Here is a 27,210-nt window from a genome sequence, read left to right on the forward strand (position 1 = left end):
ATTTTCCATTCCATGTGGCCAGGCTCTAGGCCTGTAACTCTCTGGTCATGACTTCCTGGAATCAGCTAGAATTTTGCTATCTTGTGATTGTTTACCACTGTTAGTATACACCCTGTCTTAGATTCCACAGAATTGGCAGAGTCTGAAATATTTAGAAACATTGGGTCCAGTGAACAGTCCCATAAATTGTGCAGGTGTCCAGTTCTGCCACCCAGGGGCTGATTCCAAATCCTTGGTGACCATTCTCTTCTCCTAAGTTATGAACTTCTTACGTTGCTAGGTAATACAGGTACTTGAGTTTTGGCACATTCCATAAAACATAAGGTTTGAAAGGGATCTGTAGAATAGCCAATTCAACCCTGTCATAATACAGGCTAATATGTGTTTTACATGAACAAGCCACGTAGTTTGTATAACAATCTATGAAATAGAAATAGGCACCAGCCCTTTTTATTGAAGGGGCATCTGAGATTCAGGAGTTAGCAGTTCTACAAAGCTAGAGACATGGCCTGTTCATCTTTCTGTTGACAGATGAAGAGAGGCAGTATGGCAAGCTGGTCAAGGGTTTGTGCTCTGGATTCGCACCCCTTTTCCACTAGCAATTATGCCTCAGTTTATTCATTTTAAAGTGAGAACAGTGACAGAACTGGCCTCTTAAGATTTTCATAAGTGGTAAACAATCTGACATGTAACAAGTGCTTAAAACAGTGGCTGGCACATTACCAATGACTGTTAGCTATTAGTTAATTAAAATGATAATTATTATAATTAATAAAATACGATATTTTACATAAATAATAAAATAATATAATAGTAAATTTTAATATAAAATAATCAACCCAATTAATTCTCAATTAATGTTTGTTATTATTTCTGTAGTTACTCCCACGATGTGGCACAGTGCTTGGCAGACGGCAAGTGCTCAACAGTGATGAGTTAAGTAACTCACCCGAGTCTGGCTCTAGTAAGTGACAGAGTGGAATTTAAACCTAGGCTGTTGGATTCCAAAGGCTGTGCTTATTAGCAAGAAAGGAAACCAAGTCTTCAGGAACAGTGATCTGTTTTCACTGCAGCAAAAATAAGCCTCAGAAACAGGTCCAGGATCCAGGCGCTCTGACTCCCAGGTCAATGCTTGGTCCTCTATGAGGTAGGTTCCTTCACCCCAGGGCAGGTTTGCCTATCACTGGTTATTGGTGAAAGGAGATAATCATATTTCCTATGGGGCTGGTTATGATTCAATGAGAAAAGCATGAGCGTAAAGTGCTTGGAAAAGTGTCTCACACTTAATAAATGTCACAGCTCTCATGATTACTTTTCATGCATGCATTTATTAATGCATAGGTGCTATTTTGAAGTGCTGTGCGTGCTTGCCACTGGGCTGATTGAGGACATAGATAAGAATCAGACTTGTTTCTTCACCTCAGGCAGCTCATGGTGCAGTGAAGGACTCCAGTAAATGAACAATAACATGTTGTAAGTGCATTTAACCCAGCCTTGGTAGATCAGGGGCAAATTCCTGGAGGAGGTGGCACTTCCTGGATAAGCTGTGGTCCACTGTGTGGACCTAGGCCTGCAGAGGAGAAAGGTGATATAGATAATTCCAAGGAAGCAGCAAGTGCAAAGGTCCTGAGGAAAATGAAGTAGCCTCACATGAGGTGGGATGAATGGGAGAATGTTCTTTGTGGTTGGTACTTGACCTTTGTTGTGGGAAATTAACATAGAAAAACAGCTGTATAGGATCTTTATGCATGGCATCGAATGCCAAGTTAGGGATTTGGACTTTAACCTAAGGGCAATGAGAGGCTACTGAAGGTTGTACATAGATACCACAAAGACCAGGGACAAACTTGCTGTTATTAACTGCTGAGTAAAATTATGCATGGATCATAGTAGACATTTGATATTTATTGGTTGAATTAAAAATTGCCCTGGCAACAATATGGAAATAAGACTGAGGAGTCTGGGGAGACTGGCAACCTACAAACCAATTATTTAGTTTGATTCCAGAAATGTACTTCTTTTCTGTTTCCTTTTTTTTTTTTTTTTTTTTTTTACTCTATCTTGCTTTTTATAAAAACAATTGCTGAATGAATGAATGAATGAAGAAGGTGTTGTCATAGTCTACTTTCTTTGTTAAGAGAGAGACAATTTATGGGCATCCAAGGCAGTGTTACCTGAGAGCACTGAAGTAAGTAAGTCCTGGAATAAATAACCATTTAACCCCCAAAGAATAGTAATTGGGCCATGGACATCTTCTGGGAATATGCTGAGACCTGTCTCTTCACCCAGAAGCCCTATGACAAGCAACGAGAATTCTTTGTCTTCTGTCTTGACACTCTCTGATCTTCGGAGTCTCCTGGGGAGAAAAAGTGAATCAATAGATTCATCACACGAACAAGAACCTGGTACTCTGAAAAGGCTTTAGATGAATTCCTGACCTGTCAGGTAAGAGAAAATAGTGTTGAAAATACTCTACCATGTCTTGTTCAGGTGTGCCCTGGTTCAACTCAGTATCTCCAGATTCACCTTGGGACAATGGCATCCTCAGTCCACCTAGGCCATGTCCCACAGCCCACAGGATATTGGTCTTGGCAAAGAGAATAGGTTGTAATCTACTTGGCTTGCCTGCAGGGCCCCTGGGCCCTTGGTCTTATGGTTTATGTAATATGAGCCTTATAAATATGCATGCTTATTCCTGGCCATATTTTTGCACAGAGGTTCCTTGGCAGTGTCCTGCCATCATCAAGCGTTGGGCCACTTGGTATTCCTGATGAGATTAATGCCTTTAGAGAGTCACTGGTCCATCCACTCTCATTGGCTGTAAGATCATCTGTTCATTTATTTCTTAAGAAATAGATTAGGCCAGGCATGGTGGTGCATGCCTGTAATTCCATCACTTTGGGAGGCTGAGGCAGGTGGATCATCTGAGGGCAAGAGTTCATGACCAGCCTGACTAACATGGTGAAACCCCGTCTCTACTAAATACAAAAAAAAATTAGCCGGGCGTGGTGGTGCATGCCAGTAATCCAAGCTACTTGGGAGGCTGAGATGGGAGAACTGCTTGTACCTGGGTGGTGGAGGTTGCAGTGAGCTGAGATCGCGCCATTGCACTCCATCCTGGGCAACAAGAGTGAAACTCCGTCTCAAAGAAAAAAAAAAAGGAATAGATTATTAAGTGCTTGTCATGAAGCAGGTATGGTCCTAAGTAGTGGAGTCCAATAATAAATTAAGAGCTATTTAGTTGCCATCATGGAACTCATATTCTAGTGAGGGAAACAAACATAAAAAGCTAACAACAAATAAAATGGTGACAAATGATAGGAAGTGACACGAAGGAAACAACCAGGACATAAGTCAATGAAGGGTGACTGGAGAGGGACAGCACCTCTTCTGAAGAGGTGACATCAAAACAAATTCTGGGAGGATGAAAATGACCTAGAAGTGGGGAAAATGAACATTCCAGATGGAGAGACTAGAATGTGCACAGGGGTGGAGAAGAGCTTGACAGATTTGATAGGCAAGAGAAGGGCAGAGTGCAGTGAGCAAGGGGGAAGTGGAAATGGAATGAATTTGGAGAGGGAAACAGGAGAGAACTTTGTAAGACATTGTGGGCCGTGGTGAGCTTCCCTTTTCTGTCATGCGCTAAGAGAGAATTTAATGAGTCAACATACTCACTTTCAACTTTTATGCATTGGAAACAGGACCAGCGGAGACCATTTCTACGTCCATTTGGAGTGTTGGGACTGAATGGGGATGCATAATAGGACTGCACTTTGAGAACCGCTGCTCTGGGAGATGGAGGCTGAGGTACAAGAGATGTACTGTTGGATATTTTGTTTTGCTACAGTAAATGTAAGTATTCGAAACAGCAGACTTGCAGGGCTAAGGAAGAACTCTACGATGCACCTGCACTCTCTTAGTAATGCATCCCACTCCTGTCTATTAAATATCTGCTCAGTGCCAGGCAATGTGCAGGCAATGAGTATCCGAGAGAGAGGGACAGACATCATCCCCGACCTAATGGAAAATGCACGCCCGTCATTTTAAATCCACAGAAGCTCAGATTCAAAAAACAACAGAGTCTTAGATTTGCCTTTTCTGGGTCTAATTTGGCTAAATTCTGACAGCTGTCACACATTCAGAATCATTAAAATCTAGTTTTCTGTGCTTAACTTCCTTCCACCAATTAACTTTCCCCAACTTATTATAGTGGTCCTGACCTTGGTCTATTCATAAAAGACCATATAAACCACTAACCGGATGGGTTGCTTTTTATAGGAGCAGCACAATTTTATCTACTAGAGGCATTGGCAGATTTGGATTACATTGTAAATAAATTTATCCAATGCAAACATTCACCAATCTGCATTGCATTGTAAATACATTTTCCCAAGTAATTGTTAAGTGATGGCCTTACAATCATGTTGGCATAAGAAAAACAACCAGAGAGAGATTCAGTAGCTTTGTAGTAAGTGTTGAAGAAGGAAATGGGATTTGCAAGGTGACAGTCAGCTTGGATTAGATGGATGGAAGGAGAGGGCCATTTGGTGAGTCAAGAAATTATCAAGGAATTGAATTTGTGATAGACATTAAGTGTTGGCCATACCTATGTAAATATCTATGTTAGATGTAAGTATTCAGCTTTTTGCCCATTCGCTGAGCTACACATAGTCCCAAGAAGGGGTCTTATTTATATACAAGTCATCTATTTCTGGATAAAACAACCACAGCAATCTCTGTGTCATATGGCAGTAAAGATTTATTCCAATGGATTGGCTGAGGTTTTGCTGATCTGATCTAGGCTGGGGCAGTCAGATCTCACTGCAGGTCTGAGATAGAATGGAGTGTCTCAGCTTCACATGGTTCTCACTTTCTTGGACCAGGTAGACATACAGGAAATGTTCCTTTCATGGAAATGGCAGTGGCATAAGAGAACAAAGGGCTCTTAAGACATACGCTTAGAAGTGCACACTGCCACCCCCATCTCATTTGATTCACCAGTGCAAGCCAAATGGACAAGCCCAAAGTCAAAGTGGAGTATGTTCACTCCACCTTTGATGAAGCAAGAATTAGATCCAGGTAGAGGTGAAGAATTAGGGCTCAAAGCAAATCTACCATATTCATTTACTTATGAATGAATTCATTTACTTATGAATTCTTTTACTTAGTTTTCATTCATCTACTATTGCATAGGCTCATGTTATATGCCAGACACTGTGTGGGGCAGCAGGAGAGATGTCCATGTCATATTCCTATACCACTCACTAGTTAGGAACCTGATAAAAAGAGTTCTTTCTCTCATTATCTTCTATATGTTGTGTACGACAGTCTGCTAAGAAGTCTCTCTTCCTCTATTCTGGCCCTTAATTCAGTCCATCTTCCAATGTGGCTGGAATGATCTTCCTAAACTGTAAATTAGATATTAAACCTCTGTTTAAGCAGTGTAAATGATTCCCTCTTGGCAGTAGGATAAAGTTCAGTCTCCCTAAGGTTGATGCTTAAGCTGGTTCTCATCTGAACCCCTAAACTGCCCAGCCTTGCCTTCTGCCATTCCTCTGGTTACCAGCCACTTCCACAAATGCCTTTTTTTCTTCACTTTCCCTTTGTTCTAGCTCAATGATTCCTGACTTGGGGACCAGAGATGGGCAGATTGGGACAGGAGGGCTGTGAAGTCATTGCAAGAGATCTTATCTAAATACACAGTAAGCATTGCTTGTCAAGTGAATAAATAATACCCCCTGACACAAACACAGGCACTGTTGTTTTGGACCTTTACCTAGATGCGATTGTAAAGAGTGAACTTCAAATTCTGCTAGAAGGAAGGGTTGAATTATGAGCTTTCCTTTGCAGTTATTTCTTTTCTCATCAATGGGTATGAAAAATATAACATCTGCGAAGTGGAGACCCATGATGGTTTTTGACACATAATGGAAACCAGCAGTGAATCCCTTGTCTCTTCTTTCTTATTTTTTATTTATTTATTTTTTTCCTTCAGACAGGGTCTTGCTCGTCACCCAGGCTGGAGTGCAGTGGCACAATCTTGGCTCACTGTAACCTCTGCCTCCCGCACTCAAGCGATCCTCCCACCTTGGCCTCCTGAGTAGCTGGGAACACAGTCATGTGTCACCATGCCCAGCTAATTTTGTAATTTTTGGAGAGATGGGGTTTCACCATGTTGCCCAGGCTGGTCCCGAACTTCTGGACTCAAATGATCCACGCGCCTCAGCCTCCCATCGTGTTGGGATTACAGGCATGAGCCACTGCACCCGGCCCCCTCGTGTTTTCTTAAACACGTCTTGATCCTCCATACCTCTGGCTACCTTGACTGTGTTTCACCACCCCCTGTAGCACATTATAACATAATTTCTCCCAATTAGTCATATTTTCTTAAGCATACACACCATGCATCATAGTTTATTTCCCTGTTGCTTAACTCAGGGGCTAATATGCAATAGGCACTTTAGGGATACTTTTTAAATGAATAAATAAATATTTGTGAGTGAGTAGTGGAGAACTCTCTGGAGCATTGGTTTTCAAAGTATACATTCCAAGGGCTTGTAAAACACAGAATGCTGGACCCACCCCAGAATTTCCAGACTAGTAGAACTAGGGGCCTGATCTGCCTGGGAATTTTTCATTGCTGACAAGTTTCCAGGTGATACTGATGCTGCCGGTCTTGGGCCACACTGTAAACATCATTGTCATACTAAATTGGCACTGAGATGATTCTCTGTGTAAAAATAACCCCAGCCACTAATTTTGGGTAAGGGAGACACCTAGAGGGGGGTTTTAACTGCTTCTTGTTCAGAGAATAAAGATTGGCGTCTGAATGCCCAGTTTTGCTTCTCATGAGGGACTGAAGTACTAAAGACAATTGGGCCAATTTAACTGAGATGGCCTAAAAGTCACCCCTGGTTTCATCTCCATTGCTAGTGTGGAAGTCACGCTTGTATTAAACATATTCACAGAGGACACTGTATTAGGGCAGAACCTGAAAAGATGAAGGAGTATTTTTTGTCTTATTCTTAGATGTGTGGGCTCTGCCTACATCGAGGAAATTCAGAAGGATATCACACCCTGTGTGTCCTCCACAAAAGATCTTCAGACACCCACAGGCTCACACATGTTCTTCACTGTGTCTAGTCCTGGTCTAGACACATCGTAGGGAGCTACATGTGATAGGCCTCTCAGCATCACACATTTTTCAACACAAAAGCCACTTAATTCACCCACTCAAACCAAGTGTTCTAAGCACCTGCCATGCTCCAGACCCTGTTCTGAGCACGCAGCAGTAAAAATACAGAAATGAGCTTATATTCCAGAGGAAGAGACAGACAACAAGCCAACAGATGTAATCACTCATTAATTATTGCTACAAAACAAATTACCTCAAAATATAAAGCAATTGTTTATTTTTAGGTCACATACCTGCTGATCAGCTGAGCTAGGCAAATTCGGCTGGGCAAGCATCTGTGGGCCCATGAGGGGCTCATATTTCCTCCTAGGACCGGCGTGATAGCCCACAAATGCTCTTTTCAAGGCATCAGTAGGAGCTTTTGCGAGAGCAAGCTAAAACACAGAGGGTCTCTTGGGACCTGAGCTTATAACTGGTACCCCATCCCTTCTGCTTCATTTCATTTGTCACAGAAGTTGCATGGCTAAACCCAAGGCCAAGGGGCAAAGGGCACAGATGCAGGTTGGAGTGAAGTATTGAGATGACAACACAAGCAACAATGCGTAGCAGAAGGTCAAGTAACATAGGGGGCCAGGAAGAAACACGAAGCAGTGTTTGTGGCTTAAGAGTGATCAGGAATGCTACTTTTGGTCAGCATTTTGGTAGCCAGGGAGACTTGTTGTAGGACGGTGCATTGTCCTAATCTTGAGTGTTTTTAGCAGGTGTTCCCATTGTAGGGAGTGAGACATTAGCATGAAGGTATGTTGCAGTGCTGTGTGATACGGGCTTCCCTGCATGCTGTCCAAGTGGGTCTCTGTTATCCAGGTCCCCAGACATGCCTAATCGCTGCGTTGTTGCATAAGGCCTCCTAGCTGGATTAATCCCACGCTATACAAATGCCTCATCATAGCAGCACATTGAAAGCATAACAAAATTTGAATACATTATCTCTGCTGGACTATATGCCAGTCACCCCCTACCCCCCGCACACACACACCCATGTGCTTGTATGCATACACACAGGAACATGCACGCACTCACACAGCCACATCCACCCACTGTGGAATGCCTTCATCAACATCAGCCAAGGACAGGAAACAAGCTCAACCCTTGGCACCCACAGGAGGCAGCTGCTGGCTGTTGGATTATTCCCTCAGTGCCAAAGCTAGGCTGATGCGTCTGGAAAAGGGGTGTGAACCTCGAATGTGTCTAAAGGCAGACATAGCTTCTTGAGGAGCCCACAGATGCTACAGCAGCTGGGGCTTGGTCGGGGGATGATACAGGATAGGCAGTGGAGTGGGGATACGTAGGGCTCAACTTTAGTATTTATTTGCCACATCAATCAATTCATCAGCCAAAAAACCCCTATTAGGGAACTGAATAAAAAGCAAAGCAAAACAAAGAATGGGTTTCTTCTTCAGAAGCCTTTTATCATTGGAATGAAATAATTTTTCTTCTGTCTTTGTTGGACAAAATATGATCTCTTGTTCTTTGGTGAAGTGCACGTTCTCTGAAAGTTGAGAGGAATAGATGATAGAGGGGAAGAGAAACATCAATATTTACAACAGTCCTGGGAGTGTTATCATGTTATCATTCCCATTTTATTGATGACATACTGAGTCTTAGGGTACCAAAGTGACTTGCCTCATATAAGTGGAATCTGAAGATCTCAGTTCAGGTCTAACCTTTCTGACAAATCTTTTTCCACCTTAGTAGGCTTGGCATGTTTTGAACCTCGTGGGATTACAGAAGTGAGCCTCAATGCCTAAGGAGACTCCAGAAGTCAACTCCTCTCATTCCTTAAAAGCCAATCTGTGGGGATTGAGGTGAGGAAGGAATGAAGACTGGCCCTTTGGGCACACCCATCTGGAATCAGGCAAGGTTTACTGGAGCCACTCTGCCTGCCAGCAGAACAGCCCAGGAAAAAAGCCTGGGACCTTTGCAAATGCCTGAGCAGGACTTTGCAGGGCACAGAGTCAGCAGGATTTTCACCAAACGACATCCATCTTAATTGGTAGCATCAGACTCATGAGGTCTTCCACGGCCTGGGCATCACAAACTCTCATTACTGGTCATACTGCCAATGGCCTCCTTTTATATATAGTTGATGAATTTGAGGACAAACCAGAGAATTGCCCTTGGCCAAACCAAGCTGTCTCACCCAAGATTTTTTCCCTCCTTGGGGAAATCCTGGGGCAAAAAGCACATCCAGGGAAACCAATCTGCCTGACACTGGCAATTAAATGCTCCAGGCCTGAAGGGACATGGCACTTTTGCACATGGCTCATTGGCTAGATGTACACACACTGCCCCACCCCAGCAACAAGGGGGCCAGTAAATGCAACCCCACCATGATACCAAAAGGGGAAAAATTGGAAATATTTGGTCATCAGCACTAAGGACAAGGGAATGGGGAGACCACAGAAGGCCAGCAGAACTGTAAAACCCACAGCACTGAACTGTCCTTAGAACGCAGCTTTGAAAACTCCCTCCTCTGAGGGACTGCTTCCCTTAACTGAGCTGCTGCAGATGGAAACCTAGCTAGATCCTCATCTTCTGCAGTCTAGTCCCTCATTGTGGTTTATCACCTCCCAAGCTGTCCTCTGCTCTCTTTCCCTATCTTTGTGTTGCTAAGCCATGGACTCAGTTTAGCTGGCCCTGAATTACAAGATGGCGCCTTCCCTGGAATGGAGAAAAGTCTGGATATTTCAGGATGCCTTGATTTGAAGCCTGTTTGACTCCAAAGTTCTCTGGTTTACTCCCACCTGTGGGAAACGTGAGGCTAGATCTCCACACACATGGATTCCAAAGTGTCATGATCTGTGACATCATCTGTCAGACTGTATTGATCAGAGGCTCAGGGACAGATGACCCTATTTAGGCAAGGAAATGAGTGGGTGAAGCAGCAAGATTCACCTTTCCCGGTTTCATCTGGGGGTTGTTTTGCCAACATTGCCATCTGTTGGGCCAGTGCTGGCTACAGCAGCCAAGCTTCAGACATCACTGCATCTTTATCAATGACCTTGGGACCACAGGAGATGACCTTCTGACCAAACAGCAGCCAATGAAGGAATCTTAAAAGGCACATCACTTTATATTTATTCAGTGGTTATGTCGTCACTTAATCGTCACCACAACCTTGTGAGTTCAGGACAATTTGTGTTTTCATTTTACCTGTGAACAAATGGAGGCAGAGAGTTTGAGTAATTTACAAGTAAGTGGCAGATCCAGGGGCTGTGCCTAGACAATGTGGCCCCAGACTCCTTGCCCCTCCCTGCCTTCTGCTGCATCTGGATTGAGTCTAGCCATCTATTTCTTTAACACACACTAATTGCTGTCTCCATGTTCCAGGCCCTGTGCCAGATGCTAGAAATACATCCCCATCCACTGGATCTTGGCATGGTCCATTGCTCAGTGTCCTGCTATGTTACATGTTACATAATGCATTTATTCCAGTATTTAGCCCATGGAAAATAATGCTGAAAGACATTGTATGCATGTTTCTACAACAAAACTATGTAACTTATGTTTCTTTTATTGCTTTGGCTATCAGGAAGCTCTTATCCAAATCAGAGCAAATACGTTAGAATTTGGGCTTGTCATTTCAGTTTGCTGAACTTTTCCTTCTGGCCCAGATTTTCTATTTTGGTTCATAAATTCTATTGCACAAATGTCCTTTATTGTAAAACACCTTAAATTCTTTCTAAAGGAAGGCTGCATGGAAATGATACAGTAAGGTCTTCCCTGCATTTTCTTAGATTCCTATTAGGGAAGGCAGACCTAGATGTCCCTCTTACCCTCAGTCCCAAAGCCCCCCATTTATAAAATCCCTTAAGCAGTGACTACTGCTGTTCTGAGTACCTGGAGGTAGTTCAGAGCTTCTGAAAGGTAACATCCATATAAAAAAAGAAGTTCCCTCCAATCCAGATCCCAGCTTTGGTGCCAGATGCACATTTGAGGAGTAGGTGGCTAGTCAGACTCTCACCTGAGCAGTTAATAAAATCTATTGCCCCTTGATGGAATTTTTTCTGCAAGCTCGAATTGATCTGTCATCTTTGTGATTTGTGAGATGGCAGGGAAACACCAAACACCATCATGACTTGGGCCACAACGGGGGGAAAAAAGGAAAAAAGAAAAAAAAAATCCACTGCCAAGGCTTGCCAGGCATAGAAAGGGCTGGAACTGCTGGGGTCATTTTATTTGATTTATTGGAAATAGAGTGGATCTTATTAACATTTTAATAAAGAGAATCTTTTTGCACTAGGCTGGAAGTGGCCGTCAGTCCCCCGTGCAATTCCATTCTCTGGAAAAGTGGAATCAGCTGGCATTGCCCAGCGTGATTTGTGAGGCTGAGCCCCAACAGTCCAAAGAAGCAAATGGGATGCCACCTCCGCGGGGCTCGCTCCTCACGAGGTGCTCACCCCGTATCTGCCATGCAAAACGAGGGAGCGTTATGAAGGAATCTGTCTTGTAAAGCCATTGGTCCTGGTCATCAGCCTCTACCCAATGCTTTCGTGATGCTGCTGCTGATCTATTTGGGAAGTTGGCTGGCTGGCGAGGCAGAGCCTCTCCTCAAAGCCTGGCTCCCACGGAAAATATGCTCAGTGCAGCCGCGTGCATGAATGAAAACGCCGCCGGGCGCTTCTAGTCGGACAAAATGCAGCCGAGAACTCCGCTCGTTCTGTGCGTTCTCCTGTCCCAGGTAGGGAAGAGGGGCTGCCGGGCGCGCTCTGCGCCCCGTTTCTGCATTCGGATCGCCCGGCACGGGCAGGGTGAGGGGGCTTTCGGGGGGTCGGGGCCTCCGGTCGCGGCGGCGAAGACAGATCGGGGCTCGGTAGGGAGGTCATTCCGAGCCCAGAGATCCTAGGCACCCCACACACACAGGCTCCCACTCTGGCGTGCGTGTGTGTGTGTGTGGTGTGTGTGTGTGTACGTTCGTTAACGGGAGGAGGAGAGAGCTCCCAGTCCTTTTTTGCTAGCAGGGGCGACATTCTCGCCCACATCAAGTGGGGTAACTTTGGTTCCCTCCTCCGGAGGCTCGGTGCATTGGAAAGACTCAGGTGGAGGCGACTCCAACGAGCCGCGGTTTTCCCCAGCCCAACGCCCAGCGGCCGAAGCGCTGCTCGGGTCCGGATTGCGGGCTGCGGGGCTGGAGAGGCCGAGCAGGCACCACCGACTTCCCAGGGCGCCCGGGCCGCCTGGTACAGCCCGGCTGCCCGCTGGAAGGCGCCTCGGGGCAGCAGAGAGCCTCAGCCCGGCTGCTGCTGTCGCTCAAAGGCGCCGGCGCCGGCCGCACCCGCATCGGGGTCCTTTTGCTCCCAGACCCCGGGCCCGAAAGGGCCAGAGCGTGTCCCGCGCCAGGGCGCAGGCCCCAGCCCCCCGCACCCCTATTGTCCAGCCAGCTGGAGCTCCGGCCAGATCCCGGGCTGCCGCCTCTGCTGCCTTCCCTGAGCGGGAGCGGAGCGCAGAGAAAAGTTCAAGCCTTGCCCACCCGGGCTGCAGCTGCTTGTTAACCCTCAGAGAGCTACGGCGCGAGGGAAGGGCCCGCCAACCAGGAGAGGGGGCGAGGGAGATGCGGTCCGCCTGCAATCACCTCTGCATCTCAGAGATTTCGGGAAGTTTGAGTGCAGGAAAGCAGCGTTCCGAGGCCAGGCCTGGGGTGCTGGCCGCTGCGGGGGGCACGCCCAGCGCTGCTCAGGGGCCTGTGGTTTCGGAGAGCACCCCGATCCAGTCCCCTATCGCCTCTCTGGCAGGCGTTGGGACTTGGAGTGAGCTGGCAGCCTGCAAGTGGGTGGATAAGAGCCAGGGCAGGGCAGGGCCGGGCAGAGAGGAGGGAAAGAGACAGGGAGTGCCTCAGGGTGCTAGGAATGAGTGTTGAGTTCCTGGCCGGGGTAGAGGCTCACGTGAGAGTTTGCGGGTGAGAGGCAGGGGAAGGGAGTTGGGTTCCCAGGTAGGGACTGTCTGGGATGGGGAGACTGGTGCAGCCTTCTAAGGGAGACCACCGTTAGAGCAATGTTGGGTTTAGACTTTGGAAATGGGCTAACATCTCAGAAATGCAGTGATGGGTGATAGTACCAGGAGAGATTCAAGTGCCCGGCTGCTGAGCCCGCTCCCATGCTCCAGACTTCTTTCTTGGATATACAGTCCCGATTAAGGACTGCCCAGTTATAGCTCCTTTTCTACCAGGCTTTTCTGGTTGATTATCTTGGGGTCCCTACAGCCTTGAGTCTTGCCATGGATCCCAAGCCTGGCTGTGAACCAGTTTTCCAGATGTCCTGTACCCTAGAGACCCCAAGGCTGTATGTGTGTACATATACCCCAATTTAGCAAGGCGGTTTGGAGCATGCCTCAGACAGAAAGGATTCAGACAGATCCTTCCTGCCATCTGCTAGTGGTACCAACCTGGGCAAGTTGTTTAACCTCTTTGAGCTTCCATTGTAAAATAATCTGCTGCCTTCCTAGGACTGCTGAGTGGATAGGATTGCATTCAACAGGATGTCCTATGCAATGCATACCACTCTGGGAGCTGTCGGTGTCTGAGAGCACTTACCATTGCCTTGTCCAGGACTTCACAGTCCTCTTTCTTTCTTGGCAGGTTTCAACCTCAGTTCATATTCCAGGGCTTGCCCAAAGTTATGCCTCCTTTAAAGCAAGACAGACCACGTGACAGGGCCCCAAGATCGATTTTTATGCACTAAGGGCTCTGCTCATGGTTGTTTTTGCAAATGAACTGGTGTGTCTCCTCACCCAGGGCCAGGCTGGCACAGGTGGGTTCTGAAGGCTCACTCTATTTATTTAGACGAAGGAAGCAGAGATTTTGCTGTGAATTGAAATGATTGCTCTGAGAGGCTTATTTCTATTTTCAATTGTTATGCATATCAGAGCAAATGTCCACATTAGGATAGTAATTGATATCCTGGTAGCAATAGTACCTCACAGAGAAATCATTTTGATGCAATCCAGTTAACCAGCAAGAAGTTCACGTGCAGAACTCTGTGTGCCGTAGAAAAAAGTGGGGAAAGTCTTCGAGGCTTTGAGTCGACAAGCAGAAACAAAACTTTCCTGAGGCAGAGAGAAAACAGAAGGGAAAAACAATGTAATAAAGCAAATTAGTCACTCGGCTGTGGTGGTGTTCAGGCAAGCCTGTATGTTTTTTTCCACCACAGTTGTAAAGCATTGGGTCTGGCTTTGGAAGCCATCAATCTCTGTAAGCTTATTGGCTTGGTTGTTGTTTTAGGCATTTTGGTAGGAGGTGAGGAATTCTAAGCAACAATGACTGGAAGCTGGCACCGTTGAACAGTCACCTCTCCTATCCCCTGGGGTGTTTTGGGAAAGTCTGTCCCAGAAGTGGCCTCTGGAATTTGCCTATGAAAAGTAATGACTATGAAACAAATCAAGAAAGAAATGAGCAAGAAATTCCATGGTAAATGTGATTCCCCTCCCTATTTGGGTAGCACTTACAACTAACCAAAAGTTCTAACAATGAGTGAGTAATCCCCCAAGAATTAGGAATTTAGGGAGGGGTTCAGTCTTGGAGGACAGTCACTTGGGAGTGACTAAAAATGTTCCATGGAATTCTGAGATTTCGCTATAAAGTGGGGAGTTCTCTCTTGGGGTCAGAATCTTGATTTTCAGGATTTTCAATGAGAATCAGTGTCTTATAGTGCTCCTGCAAATTTGTGTGTTATGTTTTAAGAGCAGTGTTTATTTGCAGAACCTTTTGGATGAGGAAAAAGACACACGGTTGAAGAGGGTGCTGCCCCCTGCCCCCCTAGGGTCAATACATGACAGCCTGTAAGATTTCCAGAGCACTAGGGAAAGGGAATATGTAGTGAAAGGAGTCAGTGATAGAGTTCACCTGTCTGAATATTTTTTTCAGCAAGTCCCAAAACAGGTTTAATAAACTGCAAAGCTGAGTATGTAATCTGGAATTTGTGTAATTCCACAGTCTATACTAAAAGCCCCAACAGTCATCTTAGCTGATCGCTCCTACTCTGCCTCTCTCCCTTCTCCCCTTTTCTATCTTTAGCCCTTGGGTTTTCCATTAAGTAAAATCTATTTCCTTCCAGAAGTATCCTCTATGTGTTATAGTGAAATTGCCCAACAAACCAACATACTCAATAACTGCATTATCTAAAAGTATCAGCTCTTGGATGTGTAAATTGAGCCTCAATCTGAAGTTCAATGTTTAGGTTAAAGTGTAGCTAGGTTCTTGAAAACATCCTTATTTCCTTCCAAAAATACAATTGCTTGGGGAGTCTAGTTAATTTATATTTAGTGGAAGGTAAGGAAAAGGACCACCTATGGATTTAATTTACACCTGAATGACAGTCATATCATCTAAGTAGCCAACAGTGTTTCTGTGTGTGCGTCTGAGTGAGTGTGTACATCTCTGCATTTTGATCTTGTAATACCTGTTGAAAAATTTCTCCAGAAGAGGGCTCCATCCACAGCATTACAAAATTCTCAATCTACAGCTCATTTTAAAGAACTTCATTGTAGCAACTCCATCAAAACAAAACTATTCTCCTTATTCCACATTATTTGCCACAATCACCCCCAAATGAGAAATCCTGCCATTTTTCACTGTATTTATTTCTGTGTCTCTTTCTTGCTTTCCTTCTTTTGCTCTCTTGCTTTCTTGCTAGCTTTCTTCTTGCTTTCTTTCTTTTCCCCTATTGTAGTTGGTTCTGTTCTAATTCATTCTTCGACTCTGTATCCCCTCTGAGTATTGGAGCAGGGAAAATTTCAAAGATGTTTGTAGACAAGGCAATACGGAATGTGAGGAAGTTCTGAAATTTCCTGGCATTTGACTTTGGTTGGACTTGATTTTATTCTTTAGGTAGCCAAAAGGCAGGAACAGTTCTGCCTGTGGAAGGAGATAACCTTCCCCCTTACATAACCACCCAGAAGGGTGACTCCTGAGCTAGGTCCACTCACTTTCCATCACTCATTGAAAAGGAGAAGGAAATATCCACCTGTCATCCAATTACAATAATCAGCTGGACAGAATCAAACCAAGTGACCGGTGGTTTTGGCGTTGTTTCTATTTAGCTCTCAGCCAGGTGCCCATGCACCTGTGAGAATCTGACCCTCCTGAAGGATGCTGCCAATATAATTCCCCACAGCCTGCTTCTTCTGCAGCCACCTGGGATCCCAGGCCTGGCTCCTCAGGTATGAACAGGCTGCACAGACAATGAATGGCTGGGCTGTAGGATCTCTTGCTCCTGCAGTAGGCACTCAGCAGTGGCCTTGTTCTAGAGTTAGGGTGGAAAGTCATCTTTCTCAGCTGAGAGAGGCAGCTTGGGGGAAGGCAGGAGAGGAGAAGAAAGGACATTTCTAACTTGAAGTGCTGACTGAGCCAGGGTCTGTGGAGGTGAATGTGTCACCCTCTGGCTTAGCAGGTTGAACCTCGAGACATCTGCTTGGTGGTAATGGAACTCATCTATCCCAAACCTGCAACTCTGGCTTCTGGGCAGAGGTTGCCAAGTAGCAGCCACAGGCTAAATTTAGCCATGGATGCAGTTTGTTTGGCTGAAATGTTTTGAAAATTGTACATTAATAAAAAAGAAATCCAGGTTTCTAGCATTTCTGAAAAAGTCAGGTCAGGCAACCCTAGATCCACACTTCAACATGGCCGTACTTGACAGGGCTGAGTCACTACTGCCCTCTTTAGGCAGGACGTGCCTCGGTAGCTTGCCATAATCCTCACCACTCTCTACTACCCAGCCTTCTGTGCTCACTAATTTTGCCTGCTTGCCCCTAGGGCTTTTTGAGTTTGGAACCTCTGCTTTCACAAATGTTGAGGTTTGATCAAATTAATGCAGTTAATTTCTCAGTGTTGGACTATTTGGAAAGGGAGGGACTGCCTTTTCTCCTTCCCTGTGATTGAATTCCATTGATGTGTGCTTTGGAACAGCATGACCAAGGAGACTGCAGCCCCTCCCTGAGCACATTACTGGAAGCACTGTTGGACAGGCACCCAGAGTGACATAGCACTCAGAGAGACATAGCACCCAGATCATTTCTTTAGGTGTAAGAGTTATGCAGAGAAGTGACACGCCGCAGCTCTGAGTCAGTACAAGCCCTGGCACACCAGTGTGTTGGTATAAAATGTCATCACGCACGAGCAGCCAAAGGACTCTGAAACCCTGGGATCATATAGAGGCCTGCATACCCTCTCTGTCAGCAGTCCTCAACCATTTTGGTACCAGGGACCGGTTTCGTGGAAGACAATTTTTCCACGGACTAGAAGTGGGGGCATGGTTTTGGAATGATTTAAGCACATTACATTTATTATGCATTTAATTTCTGTATTGTTACATTGTAATATATAATGAAATAATTATACAACTCACTATAATTTAGAATTACTGGGAGCCCTGAGCTTGTTTTTCTGCCACTAGATGGTCGCATCTGGGGATGATGGGAGACAGTGACAGATCATCAGGCATTAGACTCTCATAAGGAGAAGGCGACCTAGATCCCATGCACGCACAGTTCACACAGAGTTCCAACTCCTATGAAAATCCAGTGCCACAGCTGATGTGACAGGAGGCAGAGCCCAGGCGGTAATGCGAGTGCTGGGGAGCCATTATAAATACAGATGAAGCTTTTGCTTGCTCATGGGCCACTCACCTCCTGCTGTGTGGCCTGATTTCTAACAGGCCATGGACTGGTACTGGTCTGTGGCCTGGAGGTTGGGAACCCCTGCTCTATGTAGTGTTTTACCAAGAGCATGGCTGTCCTTGGAGAACAGTGACACCTGGGCATCATCATTCCATGAGTGCTGCTCCCTCACAGTATAGACATAACCAGAACATCACAATAACTTACTGTACTTAGACTTGCCAAGGCCTACGGGAACACTGCTCTAATATTCAGCACCTTTGTAACTTCAGGATAAAGTCGAATCTGCAGCTCCGTCATCTACTTTTTTTCTTTGAGACGGAGTCTTGCTTTGTCACCCAAGCCGGAGTGCGGTGGCGCGATGTCGGCTCACTGCAACCTCCACCTCCAGGGTTTAAGCAATTCTGTGCCTCAGCCTCCCAAGTAGCTGGGATTACAGGTGCCTGCCACCAGCCCTGGCTAATTTTTTTATTTTTAGTAGAGATGGGGTTTCACCGTCTTGGCCAAGCTGGTCTTGAACTCCTGACCTCGTGATCCACCTGCCTCGGCCTCCCCAAGTGCTGGGATAAACAGGCGTGAGCCACTGCGCCTGGCCGAGTACCCTTATCCATAGGACACTGTCGCATCCTAGCACCGTCCTGGAGCTTGTGTGATGTTTTTATATCTGTTTTAACAGTTAACACCCACGGCCGTTCTCCACACAGTGTTAATGCTACAATTAATGCTCTCTGGCTCTGTAAATACTAGACTAATCTGTCTGCCTCATCCCATACCAGCAGGTGAGCCTCAGATGATTCTTGTTTTCCATAGCTACAGACCCCAAAGATCAGAGTAAATATAACTCCATATACACATATGAAAAAAAGTGATTGTTTTTCCTCTGCCAGTTGCCAACAGAAGTCAAATTCTTGAAAACTAACATTAACAACAGGCACGTTTTGACGTGTCATGTCTCATTTCAAAGACACCAATGAGCGTCACCCGATCTGCTGCAGAGGCACAAAGACCCTGTGTCTCCTAGCTGAACGCAGGCCGGGCTGGGGCGGAGGGCAGCAGCTGCTCAGCCATCAACAGCCCTGCCACATGCCTGGGCAGGGCCCGGAAATGAGCTCAGCCTCTGGAGGAGCCCGGGGAATGGAAGGAAGGAATGTGGCAGCTTCCATCCTTGCCTTACGGGGCCTTCAGGCCAATGTCTCTTTCCCTCAAGGTGTCAGGGAACCACTTTCCTGTGTTGTGTGCTGCAGGAAGAAGGTGGTGGCTGCAAACACCTGAAGCTTCAGCTTATGTGATTGTCTCCCTGTGGACTGATTGCTGTAGGGCCTGCGGAAAGTTGCTGGACACTGCCAGCAGAACCGAGGCTGACTCAGACTGCCCGGAGTATCCCTCCTCAACTGCCATCAGCCGTCGGGCATCTGGGATCATCTCACTCAGGGGTTGCAAATTATGGCCCGTGAGCCAATTTCTCCCTGCAGTCTGGTTTTATAAATAGTTTTATTGGATTATAGCCACACCTATTCATTTATGTAATTGTTTATGGCTGCTTTTGTGCTATAACAACAGAGTTGAGACTGTCTAGCCCCTGAAGCTGAAAATATTTACTATTTAGTCCCTAAAAGAAAAAGTTTCCTGACTCTTTATCTAACTTAAAGTTATAGCCAAAGAGGCTTCTGGGAGTCTTCTCAAATAAGGGGGGCCTGAGAAGTTCGGCTGTTAGGGACTTTTCCTCCTAGGCCCCAAGCACTCGAGCGACTTGACTTCAGGGAGATTCACCTGAGACCAAATGGTTCCAATAAATATCTATGATCTCTATGGAGGACCTACTATGTTCCAAGCACCACTTGTGTGTTCAGGATACAGTGGCTCATAAGGCAGACTGAGTCTCTGCTCTCCTGGGGCTCACAGCTTGGCAGGAAGGATCAATGGCAATTAATGAATAATTTAAGATGGAGACAACTGCGATGAGGGAAGGAAGCCCAGCTGTGTGAGGTCATGCCGTTCTAAATATTTTGCCTAGGTGTTCTTTGTCTTTCTCCTCCACTAGACTATAAGCTCTGCTGTGGTCCACATTGTGGCTTGATTTGTTCATTTCTATACTCTCAGGGCTTAGAACAGTGCCTGGCACATAGTACTCAGCAAACATGAATGAACAAATGAACGAATGAATATAAGAAAGACATCAGAGGCAGATGAAGGATCTGGGCGGCTTCCCTGACAACCTGATGCTTGAGCCCAAATCTGGAGGAGCAGTAGGGCTTACAGACAAAGACACAATAGAGGGCGTGGGTGGGGAAAGGCATTCCAGGAAGAAGGCACAGTCTGGGTGAAGCCTCTATTCAGGGGAAACACCACACAGCCAAGGCAGTGATGTGAAGTGTGGCTGGGAGGTGCCAGAGCCAATGGGGCCGTGTCAGCCACTGCAAGAATATTGGTGTTTTTCTCAGAGCAAGTGGCAGCCATTGAGGGTAATGAGAGAAAGGTACAGAGTGACGTGATCAGATTTGCATTCTGGCTACAAGTAGCAAATGGGTTGGAGCTGGGTAAGAATGGAAAGGAAAGGCCAGTCTAGGGCTGAGATCATGGGAAGCTGGATTCAGGAACGACGGTGCAGAGATGGGGCAGGTGATTGAAGTAGACTGATATGGTTTGGGTCTGTGTCCCCACCCAAATCTCATGTCATATTGTAATCCCTAATGTTGGAGGTGAAGCCCAGTGGGAGGTGATTAGATCAGAGGGCGGATTTCTCCTTGCTGTAATCGTCATAGTGAGTTCTCACAAGACCTGGTTATGTGAAAGTGTATAGCACTTCCCCCTTTGCGCTCCCTCTCTCTCTTGCTTGCTGTGTGAAGACGTGCCTCCTTCGCCTTCCCCTTCTGCCATGATTGTAAGTTTCCTGAGGCCTTTGCAGCCATACTTCCTCTACAGCATGCAGAACTGCAAGCCAATTAGACCTCCTGTCTTTGTAAATTACCCAGTCCCAGGCAGTTCTTTATAGCAATACAAGAATGGACTAAATCCTATTCAGATAATCCAAGAGACATTTAGGCAGATAACTTGACAGGCTTTGATGGTGGCTGGGTATAGAGATGGCAGGGCCAGAGAAAGGTGAAGGAGGCCTGCTTGAGTTCTGACTCTTCCAATTGGCAGGAAGAGTCAAACAAGGAGACCAGGTGTTTGACATTGTAAACAGGGTCGGTCTGAGGGCTTCTCTACGTGGGAGTGTAATCCAGGCTGCAGAACGTTCCTGGGAGAGGCACCTAAGGCCTGCATTACAGTATTGCCAGCAGATCCAGTCCATGCCTGCATCTAGGATGGGCACCGTGGGGGCCTGGAAATGCCCTTGAATAAAGTGACCGACGTGCAGCCTGTATAATTAACCAATCTCTGAGACTTCATGCACAAGATATTTGAGAGAAACATTGCCAAGCCCTTTAATCGTTTCTTGAACATTCAATCAGCAGTACTGGAAATATGTCTTACATGAAGCAAATAATGATCTTCTACCCTCAGCAATCACTTTGCCAATGCTAACAAGCCTCTGCTTCAGCATGTTGGGTGTAGCCTTGGTGACTTCTGTTTTTGGTGTAGTAGGAGAATATTCAACTGGGTGCCAGGCAGTGGTATATTGGTAAATGTTTAACAACTGGGCCACTCTAAAGAAACACCCAAACCAGAAAGCAAAACCCAAACCAAGATACAACCAAGTAATTTGTAGCTCTTGCCAATTTCCATGATGTAAATACTCCCATCATGGGCAATTTGAATCTACCAACCTGAGAGTTTCCTAAAAACTTAACAAGGGGCTCTTGCTACCTGATACTAACTGGCTCCAGCACACCATGGACCTGGATCCTGTTTCTAGCTCACCCCCTCACTCGTGGTGTGACCTTCAGCAAGCAGCTTCAATGTTTTCATCTGTAAAATGGACCAGGTTACTTGGAGGTTCAAGTGAGTAAAAAGATGTTAGAATGCAGGGAAGTCCAATTTGCTGCAAAGATGCGTGCAGATTATCTAAATCATTATCACTTACAAGGAAACAGGACCTTTGGCCAGGATCCTACAGCTGTCTAATTGGGCCCTGTAAAAATACTTTGTTTGAGTCAGCCACTGAATGAAGTTTGATGTGTGAGAAACAGAGGGTGTACCTCTGCTTCCTGCAGTTCTGCATATTTTTGCAGTAAGAAAGATTATTGCGTTCTGTGGCAGTATTGATTCCGAACATGTCTATCTTGTTTTCCTGCTATCTTTCCCTTCCTTCCTTCCTGCTTTCCACAACAAAGATATTTAGTGAGTGCTGTATGCCAGGCACTCACCTAGGTACTTCATCCTCAGAAGCTGAGGTCTGTACAGTTACTGTGCCTTTTTTTTTTTTTTTTTTTTTTTTTTTTGAGACGGAGTCTGGCTCTGTCACCCAGGCTGGAGTGCAGTGGCGCAATCTCGGCTCACTGCAAGCTCCTCCTCCCGGGTTCACGCCATTCTCCTGCCTCAGCCTCCTGAGTAGCTGGGGCTACAGGCACCCGCCACAGCGCCCGGCTAATTTTTTTTTGTATTTTTAGTAGAGACGGGGTTTCACCGTGTTAGCCAGGATGGTCTTGATCTCCTGATCTCGTGATCGGTCCGCCTCGGCCTCCCAAAGTGCTGGGATTATAGGCGTGAGCCACCGCGCCCGGCCTATCGTGCCCTTTCAACAGATGAAGAAACTGGTGAGTTTAAGGAACTGACCCAAGATCACAGAATAACAAGTGGTGAGCTGGGATTTGCACCTGGGTCTGTGCGTGGGCGAGTCCACCTGGGGCCCGTGTCTTCACTCAGCAAGTATTTATTGAGCATTTAGGGAATTCAGAGGTAAACGAGATGAACTGAATCCCTGTCTCATGGAGCTTACAGTCTTGTGGGAACAGCAGATAAAAACAAGTAAGGACTTGAAATAATTATAAATGTGGTAATTGTTACAATAGGAAGCAGTAGAGGCTGAAATCCATTGAAGGGAGAAGAGGCTGCTGTGCCCTCCTTTGCTCCTTTGCTTCCTTTCATCTGCCTTGCCTCCCTCTTTCTGCGGTCTTTCTTTCTTTCTTCCCTTAAATGTTACCTACCAAGTATGAAGAATGCTGCAAACCTGGGAACCCAGAGGTGAACACGACAGTCCAGGCCTTCACTAGGAAATGTGCTGGAGCAGAATTAGAGCCTGGGGCTGCCTGGACCCAGAGCTCCTGGTGCCTTGGACTGCTTAGGGACTGCTTAGCAGACCTCCTAGCCCTTTAGAAGTGAGCTTGAATCCCTGCCCAGCCATTTACACACTGTGTTGCCTCAGATAATTGACTTCATTTCCCTCCTTTTCTGTTTTCCCCTGTATTAAAACAACTAAAAAGGAATATCTGTGCTTGCCCTGCAGGATTTTTGTGAGAATTAAATAAGTGTATGTTAATGATGTCATCCTATGCTTAAGAAATGTTGGTTGTATCACTTTTCACCCTATGCTCCAAGGAAGTTTATGGTCTGAAGGTGTCATGGGGTCTTGGCTTTCAGGATGTGACTAACTTAAGGGGGGAAATGACTGTGCATTTCATAATGCGTGGACATTAAAAAAAGTAAAGTTTGCTCCCCAGGGAGGATTTGCCAATTCCCATATTAGTAGGTCCCCCAAGATTGTTCTCCTGGGGATTCATGCCTCATAAAATCATTTGATCTGGTGGGATCTCATCTTCTTACTGTGTCTGCCCATCAGCTGTTCTTAGGAGGCTTTATTAGGGCAGTGTGTGTGTGTGTGTGTGTGCACGTGTGTGCGTGTGTGTGCGTGCACGCACCAGTGCCATGAGTACTTGTTTAAAGTACCTCCATGTAACCACAATTCACTGTAATTGCTATGCACTAGTTACCCGTGTTATCTGGAATCCTTCCTGCAACCCTTAGAGGCGACTCTTATTCCCAATTTTATATAAGATGAGAAGTTCTGAGTGGTGGAGTCATTTGCTCAAGGCCACACAGTCACTGAGAACTGGGACCAGGGTTTGGATCCATGCATCTTTATTCCTGTGCATATTTATTTTCCTCTATGTTGCACTAGTGTATAAAAGTTTCCTTTCCCACTGCCCTCATTATATAAAAATTCTTTCCTTTGTCTATTCTGTTCTCTAGCTCCCTTAAAGTCAAGATAGCTGCCTGGGATGACCCCTTTTTTGAGTTCCTAGTCTCTCAAAGTGGGTCTGGGCCCTGGACTTCCTGTCTGGGCTACTGATTGCAACCTTCAGAACAGGGTCAGCCCAGGGTCATTTGTGTTCTTTGTCTCCATGTCCTTGCTTTTGACCAGGGCCAAACAACCCACCTGCACTGCATGGTTCCCCCAGCAAGAAAATCCCAGTGAGAATGGCCCACAGATGCCTGGGCGTGGCTCACCTGCAGCTTCAACCATGCAGGTAAATTCGCCTGCTGCTGTGTCGTGTGGCTGGGTGGAATTCTTCCCTAGGGATGCTAAGAAATGCTGTTGCCTAAGTCAGTGCTTCCTGCAAGCTACTCTTTGTAATTCTTTCCCCAAACAAAAAGAAAACAAGAAATATACAGTCTGTAGCTATATAGAGACACCTGGATCTATATTGTGTGGCAATTGGATTGAATCTAACTTGAAGTTTATTTTTGTCTTACCAGACCAGTGTTTTTTCCTCTTAATTTAAGTGCTTTAGTGAGGGTTGCCATTGATTCAGCAAACACGTGTTGAGTGCTTATTATGTACCCAGCTCCATTTTCCATACTAGCCACAGAGCAGCGAGAGCATGGCCTTTGCCCTCCAATCCTGTTCTGGTGGACAGACACTCTCTCCCTTGACAGGGTCCTCACCACTCTGTGCACCGTCCCGCCACTCGGTGGCCGTGCCTATCTGTTCATTCCCTATTTGGTTAACTAATTCACTTAACAAATATTTAGTGGGGGAAGACAATATCTCGAGCACAATTCTCAGCATTGAGGGAGGCAGCAGTGATTAAGAAAGACAAGATTGCCTGCCCCTGTGGAGTTTGTGTTCTCATAGCAGAGAAAGACAGTAAACAAGAAAAATAAATAAATATGGTAGTTTTGCGTGGTGATAGTGCTATAGAAAAACGTTCAAATGGGGTAGAGTGATAGACAGTGTTGTTCTGAGCTTGTCCACCACCCCCTCTTGGGACAGAGGATTCTTTGTTCTGATGGAATGGCCTTTCTATAGCATAGAGATGAAATGTGCTACCGTTTGTGAAATGAAGTTAGTAATACATACATGGCATTTTTGTCTTCACTGATAAAGTGTTGTTGGTCAACTTTTGTCAACTCTGTACTTTTTGTTTGTGTTGAAATTTTACTGTTGGGAATTTACGAATATGGCAACTAATGATTTAAACCAGGGATAGGTATCCTTTTTCTGTAATGAGCCATCTAGTAAATAGGTGGTTTCTCTTGAAACTGTTCAATTCTATCAGTGTAGCATTAAAGCAGCCACAGCCGATATGTAAATGAATGGGCAGGGTAATAAAATGTTATTTGCAAACACAAGCAGAGCTAGATTGGTCCTTCAGGCTGCCGTTTGCCAACCACCAATCTAAACCAGTAGCTGCCTTACCAGTTGGTCAAACTTGTTTAAGACAGGGATAGGGCAGAGGCCAGCGAGGGGAACCAGGCATTCTCTTTGGCCTTAGTTGCCATGAAAATCATGGTACTTCTTTAGGGTCACATATCACTAGATTATTTGCGTTAACTTTTATCAAGGTAAAGATGCTAATAGTCAACTATGGACCATAATTCTCAGACTAGATCTAACATAGGAATAATTTAGCTTTGTAATATTTATCTGGACTACAATTTTTAAGGCACTTTTGCTACCCAAAAGTATCTTGGGGTTAAACACTCTCTTGGATTGAATTCCTCTAAATAAATAGAGACACAGAATTGGGTTCAGGGGGTTAAGTTGGTAAATGATCTCAAGGTCCATAAGTGAGCGAGTGGGGAGAGTGAGACCAAGAAGAAGGAAAGCCAGCAAGCCAACAGTGAATGTGTCATTGAGCTGGTCACAGTCATGGGAAACTGGCTTCTTGCTGCTGGGTCTCTACAAAAGCACTGTGTAAAGCTCATTTCCGAATGGTCCCTTCACAGAATAGGTGGCTGGGGGTGTATTCACTCGCCCTTATCTTCTGCTGGTCAGGGGTGACCCCTCCTGTCATTAACTTCCTGTGCTTCTCTGCTGAGCCTTTGCTGTCATGGGGAGCAGTCATGACTTTGGAAGCATCATAGCAGAAAAAATGGAAAGGTATGGCAAGTTGTTGGATGGTCAGGATATGCCCTGGGTAGGGTATGAATATATGTGATTTCTCTTGCCACCATTACACGTTACTGGAAACTTCCTCAGTAGAGCTAATGGTAACAGAAAGAATTATGGTAGTGGTAGTTTTTAAAACCTTCTGAATTTGGTTAAGCACCCTCCTGCAGATATTCTCTTTCCCACTAGATGGTACCAGTATGCCAAAGCCCTAGAATGCTACCTTAGGGCCTCGTCTTTGACATGTGATATATTCTCATTACTTTTCAACAATGAATGAATAAGCCAGTTGAGGTCAAAGGAATCAACTATGGATGATTTAGGGACAGGAGATGGGAGAAAAGTGGAGGCTGTCTAAACAGTTACCCTCATTCACGCATTCAGTCATTTATCAACAAATATTACTCAGCACTGCCTGAGTGCTGAACACTTTTCTAGGCACTGGGAATACAGAAATGAGTAAGACAGGCCAAGTCCCTGCTCTGGTGAGCTTATGTACTGGCTGGGAGAGAGACAATAAAAAAATGAACAGGTAGGTATGTGATGTCTTCAGGAGGGTGATGAGTGCCATGAAGAATGAGAAAGCAGGCGACGGGGTAGATAGCGACAGGCAGAGGTCATGGCGCTTGCCTTCGCTGTTGGCTGTAGGGTGAGAGATTATTTTCGTCTGCTTCCCAAACCCAGTTCTTCCATTCACCAACTCCTTATGACACCCCTATGCAGTTTATTTTTGAAATGAAACTAACAGCTCACGGAGGGCAAAAAAAAAAAAAATGGTGCTTGGCAAATGCGTGTTGACTAGTCGGGGCCCACTGCAGCCTAACACCTAACTCAGTGGACTGCTTGTTGGCTGATTTAATTTGTCTGGAATATTTCTGAATTACTATTGTTGTTGACACACAATAGAGTTGCATTTAACTCAGAGGTTAGACTATAAGGTCAGGGTTTAAGGCAAACACAGTTGTCATTAGCCTTGAAATCTTTTAAGTTGCCCATTAAAGTACAGTAGGTGTGGTTTAGTGTGTGCATCCCCATATTGTAATCAATATGGAACAATGTATAATGCACGCAGTAATGTACAGAGCATAATAAAGAATATATGCAAGATATAATTTTATAGCATTTAATTGCA

The 27,210-nt window shown here is 45.5% G+C and overlaps 1 protein-coding gene and 1 long non-coding RNA gene across 4 annotated transcripts in view; both read left to right on the forward strand.

Annotated features, from left to right (window-relative positions):
- Positions 1–2,190: 2,190 nt before the first annotated feature.
- LOC129527791 (uncharacterized) lies at positions 2,191–11,347 on the forward strand. Its single transcript, XR_008672860.2, has 4 exons — positions 2,191–2,445; positions 3,702–3,852; positions 5,613–5,702; positions 8,888–11,347. It is a non-coding gene; the product is annotated as an uncharacterized lncRNA (long non-coding RNA).
- A 63-nt stretch (positions 11,348–11,410) lies between these two features.
- CDH13 (cadherin 13) overlaps positions 11,411–27,210 on the forward strand; it is a 1,164,256-nt gene continuing 1,148,456 nt past the window's right edge. The window contains exons 1-2 of one of the 3 annotated variants that reach the window (XM_004058064.5): positions 11,690–11,876; positions 24,108–24,213. In XM_004058064.5, coding sequence (XP_004058112.3) covers positions 11,797–11,876; positions 24,108–24,213 — 186 coding nt within the window. In that variant the 5' untranslated portion in view covers positions 11,690–11,796. Of the gene's footprint in view, positions 11,877–24,107; positions 24,214–27,210 lie in introns of all 3 variants that reach the window. The other 2 variants (XM_004058060.5, XM_063700359.1) reach the window with 2 other exon arrangements.

The sequence above is a fragment of the Gorilla gorilla genome, chromosome 18 (genome assembly GCF_029281585.2).
Source record: "Gorilla gorilla gorilla isolate KB3781 chromosome 18, NHGRI_mGorGor1-v2.1_pri, whole genome shotgun sequence".
NCBI classification, from domain to species: domain Eukaryota; kingdom Metazoa; phylum Chordata; class Mammalia; order Primates; family Hominidae; genus Gorilla; species Gorilla gorilla.